Source organism: Bison bison, unplaced genomic scaffold, assembly GCF_000754665.1.
Source record: "Bison bison bison isolate TAMUID 2011002044 unplaced genomic scaffold, Bison_UMD1.0 scf7180017864167, whole genome shotgun sequence".
Classification (NCBI taxonomy): domain Eukaryota; kingdom Metazoa; phylum Chordata; class Mammalia; order Artiodactyla; family Bovidae; genus Bison; species Bison bison.
The window spans coordinates 2737794-2751023 of NW_011494739.1; the positions used below are offsets into that span (position 1 = coordinate 2737794).

General features: G+C 44.5%; 1 protein-coding gene across 1 annotated transcript in view; it reads right to left on the bottom strand.

Moving 5' to 3' along the window:
* Positions 1-1190: 1190 nt before the first annotated feature.
* FKBP1A (FK506 binding protein 1A, 12kDa) overlaps positions 1191-13230 on the bottom strand; it is a 27832-nt gene continuing 15792 nt past the window's right edge. The window contains exons 3-5 of the mRNA XM_010841791.1: positions 8534-8646; positions 4310-4474; positions 1191-2276 (exon numbers count right to left, since the gene is read on the bottom strand). Of these exons, the coding sequence (XP_010840093.1) occupies positions 4346-4474; positions 8534-8646 (242 nt within the window). The 3' untranslated portion in view covers positions 1191-2276; positions 4310-4345. The remainder of the gene's footprint in view (positions 2277-4309; positions 4475-8533; positions 8647-13230) is intronic.

The following is a 13230-nucleotide window of genomic DNA, read 5'->3' on the forward strand; positions in this document are numbered from 1 at the left end:
ACTTTAGTAGAAAAAATTTAAACAACTGTTGCCTCTGGGGGGTGGGGTGGGGACTGACTAGGAAAGGGCACAGGGGAACTTCCTCAGAGTGCTACTCTATATTTTGATAGGTTTTTAAGTGTAAACAAGTACTAAATTCTAATGATATCTAAGGGATACTGCAGTGATGCTTGCCATTTATTCTGAAATGTGACTAAAGGGACAGGTGAATAAAATGATAAACAGGTGTACAGTAACATGTTCATGGTAGAATCTAGGCGGTGGGTATATGGGTGTTCACGATAAAAATCTTCTGTTGTTTGGTTTTTTTTTTTTAATAAAAGAACTATGGGGGATATAAGATAACACTGAAATAATATTCCGGTGACTTCAATTAATAAAGGTGGGAATTCTTTGGCAGGCCAGTGGTTAGGATTCTGTGCTCTCTCTGCCAAGGGCCCAGGTTTGATTCCTGGATGGGGAACTAAACTCCCGTAAGCCATGTGGTGTGGTCAAATTAACAAACAGATAAATTAATAAATGGATGGCTGGATGGATTTTAAAAATTATTAAGCAAGTCCTTGAACCACCTATTTAAAATCAAAGGCTCTTAACCAGGGAAATTTTGGAAGGTGTCTAAAAAGGAGTGGGACACCACAATTTTTGACGTCCATGATAGGGGAGGAGGGGAATATTACTTAGCATATACAGGGTAGGGCCAGGGAAGCTACTGCAAGCACTCACACTGTCCACTTGACAAAAACCTCCATACCAGGTTTCACCAAGGAGCACCTGCTTAAAACCCAAATCTCCCCTTTGTAACATTTCATCCATCTGCTGGCAGCACATCTTGAAAAGGGTTGTGGCTCAGTTCACCTGTTGGCGCATCCCCGACTTCCTGGCAACCCCAGGAAACCCAGCACAGAGCTCTACCCAGACTTCACTTTTAATGAACTTCTGATGATGGGCAAGGAGGAGAGTCCCTGACCATCTCAGCCTCATCTCCACATAGTTCACTCCATGGTGAAGATGCAAGTCTACGGCCCACTCCCTCCCACCCCCGCCAAAGACCACTGGGGCAGGATGTTCCTGCTGCAGCTCTGCTAAGACACAGCCTCCGACACTACAGCCCCACCGTCATACCCCCAACCCCATTCTCTCCACAAAAGGGCAGGGGAAGGTGCCTCAAAGTAACCACCATCACACAGAGCTGAGAAAAGCCAGCATAAAGCACTTTTATTGCAATAATAAAACTTGAAACTCATGTGTAGTGCAGGGAGTGGGGGTAGGCTGGGGGAGTAGGCAGCAGTTTCTCTCACCAAATCACTACACAGTACAGCAAAGGGGTGAGAGGGGGCAAGGAGAAGCCAGGAAACTCTGAGATCAGCAGGGGGAGCTGAGCATCAAAAAACAGGAGATGCTGAAGCTGTGATGACCAGCATCATTTTCTTAAGACAACACTCAAGGATTTGTCATGATGGCTGGGCTTTCATGGGTGTTAAGTGTCTACAAACAGCACCTTCAATTTAACTTTCGATTAAAGTTCTTAAAATTTAGGAAGTAGAGCTTGGATAGCTATGCGATTACAAAAATCCTGGATATCCATTAGAAAAACCACAGGATGAAAAAAAAAAAGGCCAGGCCATGAAGGTTTCAGAGGTCCCTGCTGGCCTGGGGAACAGACATCTGCAATGTCCAACATCTCAGTGAAAATGATCTGCTTTCAAAAGGCAGAGGGTCTACGAGGAGGGTGAGGGTGGGGCAGTGGAGGCGAAGGCTCTCCCCCTTCCCACTGCAGTTTTGGGTAGGGCTTTCAATTCAACCCGAGGACATCTCTCAACTTGGAGAATAATTCGGCCCTCAAAAGCGCCTCAAATCTGCTATGGCTTTGCAGCACAGCAGCAAGAACGTTTAATATATAATAGATAAAACTTTTATCCAAAAAAATAAAATAAAATAAAGATTCTTGCACCCCCCACCCCAACACCAATTCCTAGTCTAAAGTTAACCCATTACTTGTGCTGTTAATACTTGACTAATACTTAATCGGAAACCTAGATCCAAAGGACTGAAACTCAATCTTCACCCCAAAACAAAAACAAACTGAGTAATTTGAGGTTTATGGCATATAGTTCAGGTCAACACACATACGAGGAGAAAGGGGAAGAGCAAAGCCGGTGGCAGAACACATTCAGTCTGGGAAGATGTTTATACAAAGAGTGTAGTGGAACATCAGGAAAAGCTCCATACGGACTCGCTGTGTGCGTCTGGAGGCGCCAGATCCTTCTGTGGCACATCTGTTGGGGACAGAAAATCCGTAAGTCCCAGCAGCTCAAAGCTTTCTGTGTGGGGAAGGGACCACCACAAGGCTGTTGCCATACCATGTCCCTTCCCCAACAGCTGTGAGGTCTGATCTGTCCTCACCCCTCTGCTCCAGTTGGGAAGGACCCACTGTGCTCGGGCTAGGTTCCCAGGTGAGCAGCCTCTTCCTGCACACCTTAGTGGTGCTTTTTAAACCTAAGGTTACATCTATGTTGCTGAGGACAGCAGGAGGGACAGAGCCCACCAATATGGCTGACAATTCAGATCCCCATTATCAATGGGTCTCCAACCTGGCTGCATATCTGGGGGCTTTAAAAAAAACCTGAAGGCTTAGACCTCACATCTAGTGACAGCGGTTAACTGTTCTTGGGGTAGCCTGGGCATCAAGAGTCTTAAAGCTTCCCAGAGACTTTAACATGCACAGCCCTAAGCCGGTTTTTCCTTGTGTCAAACGGATTGAGAAAATATCTAGTCTTCATTCACTCACTCGAACCTGACTTTTTGGGTCTGGCCTTGAGCTTTCCCTCAAGACCTTTGCAAGAAGCTCTGAACTGTTCTTTGGCAGTGTTGGGGGGAGGCTGAGGCCAGGGTAAATCATAGCCATTCAGCCCTCTCTCCCCTCCTTCCCTTTCCTGTCCTTTCAGATTTACAGAAAGCCTGTTCCCAAATCAGGATTACTCCAGGGCTCCCTTTGGTACATTTATGTTCAAAGGACTCAGCCTTCTAGGGCAGGGACTAATGGTGCAGCTCTCTGGGCAGAGAGAGGCTCTATCAAGTGTCAGGGTTTCCCCTGGAAGGAATGACAAGTGAAAAAGCCAGAGTCCTCAAACCTGACCAGGCATGGATGACCCAGGTGTTTAAGGATCAAACCACTGAGAGGAAATAGCTAAAAAAAAAAAAAAAAAGGACTCCTCTACCTTAAGACAAAGTATTCCATAATGCTGGCAGCCACCTACTACTGTTTTCAAATAGAATCACTGTCACCCAACCCCTGGCTATATGGCCTTCTGGTTCCAGAAGCAGGAGGGGAGCAAATGCAGAGATCTGGGGTCACATGGAGGAGGAAGGCACGGCAACCCACTCCAGTATTCTTGTCTACAGAATCCCCTGGACAGAGGAGCTTAGCGGGCTTTGGTCCATAGGGTCGCAGAGCTGGACATGAATGAAGTGACTTAACATGCATGAGGTCATGTGGAAAGATGTCAGCGTTCACATGTTTTATGATTCTAATACTCATATGAAAAGTAATGTGTTATTAGAATATTGAGTTGGCTTACCTAGAAATAAGGGAAGAGGAAGGAAAACAAGTCCAGGAAGGGGAAGCAGGAAAGGGTTCTGTCCATTACTGTCTCTGTCTGGATGTGACCTTGAGTAAGGCCTCTCTCTTTCTCTTGGCCTCGGCCTCCTCACTTGTTGGACAGAAAGGCTCACTCAGGTCCCTAAGATCCTCTCCAGGACTGTCTGAGAACATCCTTCATACCTCATAAGCATCTGGGCCTCATCTTTAAACCCACTGTAACAAGCTGGCCTACTGTCCTGCGTGTCCTGGGCTTGCTCCCTGGGGCAGGTGGCCCAGGTGGTAATGTCCCATTCATACCTTTCTAACAGGCGGTGAGAGGATGTATGAATGAGGGAGCTGCACAAACTCAGCAGGGCAAACAAAGTCATCACCAATCTTATTTCTAGAGAACTGAAATGCTAGCACTAAAAATTTGATCTATATTTCCAGTTCCCAACTCAGTTTTAGTTTATAAGCTACATATAAAAATACTCCACTTAAACAGCTACCATCAGCTGCCCTGTCCCCCTGAGTTCTTTCAAGAGCACATGCCGTCCCTTTCCAAGGTATAAACTTGTAACAGAACTGAAAGTATGGCTGACGGAGGAAGAATATAAAGGAAAACATCCCGAGGCACCAAGGTTCTTTCTGATGCCCATCAAGCACTGGGCATGACTCAGGAGGAGCAAAGGTAGTTAAAGGAAGGTTCTTTAGCATTAAGTTCCTTACCCAAGAATGGGGAGCTCAGGGAGGAGGCCACTCCTGTCATTCCAGTTTTAGAAGTTCCACGTCAAAGATGAGAGTGGCATTTGGTGGGATGATGCCTGGGTGGCCAGTGGCACCATAGGCATAGTCTGGGGAGATAGTCAGCTTGGCTCTCTGACCCACACTCATCTGTGAAAAGAGCAAGGAAGAATGGCAGTGCTGGATGTGCTCCCCAACTGTTCCCTTAAGAAGCAGAGCTGTTTACTGGGTGCTCCTTGGCCAGGATGGTGTGATTCTGGTGACTGCATGGCTGCCTGGGCACCGGGCACCCTCTGTGAGGACGTGGAGGCAGGCAGACAGGCTGGATGAGCCCTCATCTGGCTCCAAGGACCCGATGACTGATAAAAATCCCTCCTGACTCCCAGAATCGCCAGGCTCTCAATCCTTCTGTCCTGGTCCCACTAATCCAACTCTGGGCAGCCAACACTACAGACACGTCACCACCTAAGCCCTTCAGCGGCCTGTCACCAGAGGCATCTATACTACTGCAAAAGGAGCGCTTTGAACAAAACCTTACTCTAGAAGAAAACACACAGAAAGTCATATTTAAGGCAGGCTACTTTTCTGCAATCTCTATATTTATACTCAGAAATGTAGAAAAAGTAAAACAAGCAATAAGATTTTCTGGGGGTACCAAGTAGCATCTACCAATTGTTATGAAAATAGCATGCTACCAATTATACAAAAAGAAAAGTATTTATACATAGTTGCACCTATCTGTATAAACATGAAAACATTTTTGGAAGAACACAAATAATACCAGCACTTTTCTATGGGGAGAGCAGAGGATGGCAGGAAAATTTTCACTTTTTAAAATGTATTTGTAGCTTTTTCATTTTCTCATCAAATACAAAATGTCTATTTTCCGAACAGTGAGCAGGTTCTCTGCTTTATCCCCACTCTTTACTTTTCTCTTTTAAGTCTCCATATCTATTTCCTCTCACCAAATAGAACTGGAGATTAACCAGTGTGGATAGAGGGATTTCTGTCTCTTTTTCAGAATATACTTTACTCTACATCCTTTGTAAAAGATCACTGATTTACCTCCAAATAAATGGCTTAACCAGAGAAGGCAATGGCAACCCACTTTAGTACTCTTGCCTGGAAAATCCCATGGACAGAGGAGCCTGGTAAGCTGCAGTCCATGAGGTCGTGAAGAGTTGGGCACGACTGAGCGACTTCACTTTCACTTTTCGCCTTCATGCATTGGAGAAGGAAATGGCAACCCACTCCAGTGTTCTTGCCTGGAGAATCCCAGGGACGGGGGAGCCTGGTGGGCTGCCGTCTGTGGGGTCGCACAGAGTCGGATACAACTGAAGCGACTTAGCAGCAGCAGCAAACAGCTTAACTTTCAGAAACTGCCTTTCCCAGGTGTCTAGATTTTTGTTCCTGTCTGGCTAAAAGTTGGCAGTACAAAACAAGAGAGGATCTTTGTGGCTTCCTTTCCTTCAGACGCCTCTCCAACTATACCCATACCTCTCCATGTGTGCACTCCTGGCTCTCTGACTCAGTCCAAGTGATGGTGACTGAAGAGAAAGCTACAGGCTTCTTTCCTACAGCGCCCTTGAGAAACTGGGACATGTTGGACCAAAGCGGTAAGGACAGTTGAAAGCATATGGCTTAATCTAATAAAATTCAAAGCAATGATATCCTTTTACCCAGCAATTCCACTTCCAGAATCTGCTAGCAACTCAAATGCCCACTGCAAGGGGCGTGGTTTCATAGTACAGCTGTACCATTCTTCTTAGCCTCTAGAAAGAAAACAGTGGCCTTAACTATACTAACATGGAAAGATGTCCAAGATACATGGTTAGATGAAAAAAGCAAGTTGCCAAAATAGTATATGTGCCAGGACTGAAGACCTATAAGCACAGAAAACTGGAACAATATCAAAAGAACAGGAAAAGGGGCAAAAGACAACCCTTCTTCCTGCGCCTTTAATGTATGTCCTAAAGAAATATTATATGGAGGAGTTCATGCTCTATGCAGGTCTCAGACCACCCAGACTTCCCCCAAGCAACAGCACTGTGACTGACTCAAAGCAGCCTGGCTGCAGGGGGAGACTAGGGATCTCCCTAACACTTCATTAGGCCTTACCAGTCTGGGATGGGAAGTAGGCTGATAACACTAGCTCAGTAGCAGCGACGGCTCCTGGGACACACAACACAATGATTGTTCCAGTGCTGGAACAGCCACAGAAGATGAGCCATGGAGTGGACAATGGTTGGCATGGGAGATGGGGGGTGAGCTACAGACCCAAGAGCCTACCAGACGTCTGGGGTGGGAGACAGGACAGAAAGGTACAGTTGGAGAGGTTTCCAAAAGGAAGTAAGCCACAAAGATCCTCTCTGTTTTCTATTGCCAACTCCCAGCCAGGAAGGAACAAAAATCTAGACACCTAAGAAAGGCAGTTTCTGCAAGTTTAAGCAGTTTATTTGGAGATCAATCAGTGACATTTTATAGAGGATGTAAAGTGTATTCTGAAAAAACAGAAGAACAGAAATCCCTCTATCCACATTGGTTATATCTCCACTTCTCTTTGGTAAGAGGAAATAGACTAATTATCCACCATGGCAGAGCCTGATTATAAAGTTCCCTGGGTTGTAGGCCACAATAAACATCCCTTTACCTGGTCAGTGCCAAGAACAAATTCCTGGGCTCGGCACAAGGATAAAATCCAACTGAAATTTGGCAACCCTGGGTCCCTTATTGTCTACTGGGAATTTCACAGAGTTGGCAGAACAAAAGCTGTTTACACAAATGGGGAGGGGAGAAGTGAAGAAATAGACTTAAGACAAACAAAATTACTTTCTCCGTGAGCCTGACCTCTCAGAAGTGGTCTGACAAAACATGGTCAATAATAAGACAAATACAAATTAAAACCATACCAAGATAATGTTTTTCACTCATTGTGTCCTGAAGCCAAAAGTTTTTAACAACACTGTGCTGGAAGGGCTGGGAGGAGCAGGCACCTTCATAGCCCACTGGTGGCAATTCAGTGTAATCCCTACAGATGGCAACATGGCAATATGTCAAAATCCAGTGCACAGAGCTACTGAACCACTCGGTCTACTTCCAAGAATCTGCCTGTGGGAACCCCTGCACAAATGTAAAATAAAGTCCATTCAAGATTAATCACTGCAGTGTTGTTTATAATACTGAAATACTGGGAAAGACCCAAATGGCCATCAAGAGAGTCCTGGTCAAATAAACTGTAGTACACCCACCTGAGGGATACAGACATAAGCTCCTTTTACTGTGCTTCTCAGACACTGTGTTTGTCACAAACTGAAGGTTTGTGGCGATCCTGGGTGGAATAAGCTTACCTGTGGCTTTTCCCTCAGCATTTGCTCACCTCATGTGTGTGTGTCACATTTTGGTAATTCACGCAGTATTTTGAACCTTTTCAGCACTACATTTGTATAGCAATATGAGGTCTTTGATTTGCTACCACAAAGATTATGACTCGGTAAAGGCTCAGATGTTAGTTAGCATTTTTTAGCAATAAAGTATTTTTTTAATTAAGGCACATACATTTGATCCTTGAACAACACAGGTTTGAATTGCATGGGTCAACTTACATGTCAGTGTTTTTTAACACTGAACACTACATGATCCATGGTTGGCTGAGTCCTTGGATGAGGAACTTCAAGCACAGAGGACCGGCTGTGAAAGTTATGTGTGGATTTTTAACTGTTCAGGGGGCAGGAAGGTGGGGTTTGGTGTCCCTACGCTGCACTGCTCAAGGATCACCTGTCCATTATTTTTTAGGCATAATGCTATTGCACACTTAATAAACTATAGTGTAAACATAATTTTAATATGTACTGGGAAACCAAAAAATTCATGTGACTCACTTTACTGCAAGATTTGCTTTATTGTGGTGGCCTGAAAACAAGCCTGCAATACTTCCAAGATCTGCCTACACTATGAAGCTCTATGAGGACAGCTTTCTTCTATGTCCTGGTATAGTGCAAAAGAAAAGAGCACAACAGTGTGTGTGTGTGTGTGTGTGTGTGTGTCTGTCTGTCTGTCTAAAAGAAGGGGTGGGGGGCATTTACAGAAATTCTACAAAAACATTAATAAAAGGAGCTATTTGGGTGAGGGAGCTAGCAATGAAATTTTTCCTACTCATAAACATTATTTAAGAAGTAGACACTAAAAAAAAAAACAAAAAAGAGAGCATACCTGGGCAACCCCTTCTTCCCAGCCTCGGATCACCTCCTGCTTGCCCAGCACAAACTTAAAGGGCTTGTTTCTGTCCCGGGAGGAATCGAATTTCTTTCCATCTTCAAGCATCCCTGTGGAAAAGGGCAGTTGTAACATGAGTAACGAGGAGGAATGACATGAGGGAAGTGAGAGCCAGCAGGAGAGTGCCTGTCCTAGAGGCCAGCACTGGAAGACCTGGTGGTGTCCTAGGATTTCCTGTGTCCTAGTGGGCCTCTGAGGAGCTGAGGCAGTCCCTCTATTCCAGGCTAGCGAAGGCTCTTCCCCAACTCAAAGCAGTAAGTTGATACCAGAGGCAGGCTGTCTACCTTGTTCTGGAGAATGGGGAAGCAGACACACTCCTGGCAGGAATTCCCAGCACTCTGGATTTCCTCCCAGACTGAGAGCAACTGTGGGCCCTTTAAGCACACAGTTCACAGTCAGTCTATGTGCAAGCCATATTCCTCCCTGAATTCACCCATCATCTTTTACAGAAAGTGGGTAGTGTCAGAACGTAACTGAACTGTAGGATACCAGCTGGTATTGGAGAAGGAGCATTGGAAAAGATACCAAAACCCTTTCACTGATAAACTGTCTAAAGCTCTGGTTCAACTGTGGGCAGCGCTTCTAATCTGAGTCAGAGACTGGGCAAGGTACTTTCCACACATGAACTTTTTCAATCATCCCCACAGCAAAGGATTCCTGTCCCCACTTCACAGAAGAAGTAACTGAGGCAGAGAGAAGTGAAGTGATGTGGTAAGGCATTAAAGCTAGGCTATAAATCCAAAAACCATTTTCATTCTACCATTCCAGTTTCTCATAAGCCAGACAACCCATATGGGAAACTTGCACTAAAAGAGGGCATTTCAGAGATGGAAATGCCAGGGGATGAGTGTCATGACAAAAGACCAATAGATACCTGCAACTCCTTGTTCACAAAAGACCATCACATTGGTTTCTCCAGAAGCCAGTGTCAGCCAATTGTGATAGCTGTCACTGAGGTCTTGAAAACACATCTTCATCCCAGACTGGAAGGGTCCAGCCCATTGTTGACATATAACTAACACAATACTGATTTCACTGGAGGTGGAGGGAGGGCAACCACTATGGTTCTAAGCAACCCTCTAAGGACTCAGCGAAACACAGAATTCTGTTGTATGTTTTCAGAGGTGGAGGGAAATTCCAACCTAAAAAACAGTGTCAACACTGGTAGGTGGAATGGGGAAGCAGAGATCAATTGCCAGCTTTATCACAGTCACCAGACTTTCTGTATTTTGACAAAATAGGAAAATGGGGAGTCGTGGGGACAGGAACTACTGTCCTAACAGAGGAGGAGAAGGGACAGATGTCCTAGGGCAGAGTGGGTGATGATACTGCCTGAAACTGGGAGCTGAAGACTGAAAGGGAGACACAAAGATGGAGATCCACCCCGGTTAAGTCACTGTAAAGCTAGGAACTGGCACCCTAGAACTAACAAGTTCGGGTGTACATGTAGCTCATCTCTTTACCAGAACACAATCACTATCTGATCAAAGAAATGATAAATAGTTTTCTATAAATGACAAACTGGGAGAAAACTAGATCTCCACTCTCCATAATACTCACCATAGATGTTCCCTCTAGTCCATTTCAAGCTCTTCACACACTGACCTCAGCCCAAATGAACTCAGCATCAAGGGTGAGAGCAGGCAACAAGAAGCTAGGCATCTCAGAATCCTTTCTTTTTCAGGAGCCTTTCCATCCATCTGCCAGAGACTGCTTTTAACAAATGAGGAAATCAACTCCAAGGCTATAATTTGCAGGATGCTGAAGGAGGTTATGCAAAAGAGGAAGCAATGTCCATTAAGAAGCAGGAATGAATGTGCATATGATGCTTTCTCGAGTGGGAATTAGGTTTGTCAGTATTGAATGCAGAATATAAGAGAAACTATGATATCAAAACAGGTATTAACAGTTTTGGCCAAGATGGAGGAAAGGGATCAGATTTACCCTTCTACCAAAAACTGAAACAAAAAGACACCAGACAAACCAACCACAGGAAAAAAAAAAAGAAACTGAATGAAACCAAAAAGAGGCCAGACTACAGTTACAACAGTGAAGACACTGGACTTCGCAATTAAAGCCTGTGATCCCTGAGAAATAAAATTAACAAGGTGAGAGCTATGACGTCCTCCCCTACCCGGCTTATATCCTCGGGAGCTTCCGAGGGAAGAAAACAGAACAGAGTCTATTGAACACACACCAGGGAGGGGAAGAGCGTAAAGGAAGATCCCCAGATCTACAGAGTCCCCCATAAGTACCCACCACAGTACTAATCAATGCATGTGGCCTGAGGACACCACTCACAGCCTGGAAAAGAACCCATCCAAAAGGTTTACAAGGAACAGTGCTCAGAGCCTACACAGGACTGGGATCAGTACTGGTTCCCACTAGCTGAACTGAAAAATGTCATGGTTCATGAGGCACAGCATAGGATCTCTGGGAAGATCTCGCCTCAGCAGTGAGGAGTAATCAGCCCCCGCCTGAGCACTGCTTTGGAGGAGCCACCTAACATATCATAAAAGCAAGACCGCAGAGGATCAAACTGTTTCCAAGTAACTCAAGTGTTTACCCATAAGAAACTCAAGAAGATTTTTAGGAATAAAATATCCAGCACCCCAAAAGGTAAAATTCACAATGTCTAGCATCTAAAGATGGTTGTTGTTCGGTTGCCAAGTCATGTCCAACTCTTTGCAACCCCATGGACTGCGGCATGCCAGGCCTCCCTGTCCATCACAATCTCCTGGAGTTTGCCCAAGTTCATGTCCATTAAGTCAATGATGCCATCCAACCATCTCATCCTCTGTCGTTCTCTTTTCCTTCTGCCTTCAATCTTTCCCAGCATCAGGCAAAGTCTTTTCTAGTGAGTCAGCTCATCGCATCAGGTAGCCAAAGGATTGGAGCTTCAGCATCAGTACTTCCAATGAATATTCAGGGTTGATTTCCTTTAGGATTGACTGGTTTGATCTCCTTGCTGTCCAAGCGACTCTCAAGAGTCTTCTCCAACAGCCCAATTCAAAAGCATCAATTCTTCGGCGCTCAGCCTTCTTTATGGCCCAACTCTCGCATCTACACACAACTACTGAAAAGATCATCAAGGCTACTGTATAGCCTTGATTATACAAAACCTCTGTCGGCAAAGCGATGTCTGTGCCTTTTAACACACTATTCAGGTGGTCATAGCTCTTCCAAGAAGCAATCGTCTTCTAATTTCACAGCTGCAGCCACCATCTGAACCCAGGAAGAGGAAATCTGTCACTGCTTCCACCTTTTTCCCTTCTATTTGCCATGATGTGATCGGACTGAAGTGGTTGTCTATGGCGGCTTCAGAAAGTGCTGAGGAAAGAAGAAAAGCAAAAAGCAAGGGAGAAAGGGAAAGGTATACCCAACTGAATGCAGAGTTCCAGAGAATACCAAGGAGAGACAAGATGGCCTTCTTCAATGAACAATCCCAAGATTACCAAGCATGCAAAGATGCAGGAAAGTATGACCTACATGCAACTAATCAATAAACTGAAACCAATCCAGAAGTGACACAGATGTTAGACTGAGCAGAGGACGACTATAAGATTGAAGTCAAACTTCCAGAGGTGAAAACCGTAATGCCTGAAATGAAAAATATGCTGGGCTTAGAAGAACTGGATGGACATCCACAGGCAAAAAGTAAAAGCCTGGACCTATACTTCACATCATAATCAAATGTCAACTAAAAATCGGCTCTAAAAGAACACTAAACCTATACAATTTATAGATGAACTCATAAGAAAATAACCTTTGACTGTGAGTCGTGCAAAAATTTCTTAGATATGAGGTGAAAAAGCACACTCCATAAAAGGACAAAATGAACTTCATCAAAAATGAAAACTTCTGCACTTTTAAAGAATACTTTTAAGAGAATGAAAAGTCAAGCCACAGACTGGGAGAAATTTTTACGGGACATACCTCTCATAAAGGACTTATGTCCAGAATACGAAAAGAACCCTCAAAAAACTCAGCAAAAAAACAATTAAAAAAGGGCAAAAGATATGAATCCATTCTTCATTGAAAAGGATAAAAAATGGCAAATAAGTACATGAAAATATATTCAACACTGTCATCATTAAAAAACGCAAATTAAAACCACTAGGAGATATGACTACTATCGATTAGAATGTATAAAACTAAAAAGACTCATTATCATATTATTATATTTTTATAATATAATATAATCAGATCAGATCAGTCGCTCAGTCGTGTCTGACTCTTTGCGACCCCATGAATCACAGCACGCCAGGCCTCCCTGTCCATCACCAACTCCCGGAGTTCACTCAGACTCACGTCCATCGAGTCAGTGATGCCATCTAGCCATCTCATCCTCTGTCGTCCCCTTCTCCTCCTGCCCCCAATCCCTCCCAGCATCAGAGTCTTTTCCAATGAGTCAACTCTTCGCACGAGGTGGCCAAAGTACTGGAGTTTCAGCTTTAGCATCATTCCTTCCAAAGAAATCCCAGGGCTCATCTCCTTCAGAATGGACTGGTTGGATCTCCTTGCAGTCCAAGGGACTCTCAAGAGTCTTCTCCAACACCACAGTTCAAAAGCATCAATTCTTCGGCGCTCAGCCTTCTTCACAGTCCAACTCTCACATCCATACATGACCACAG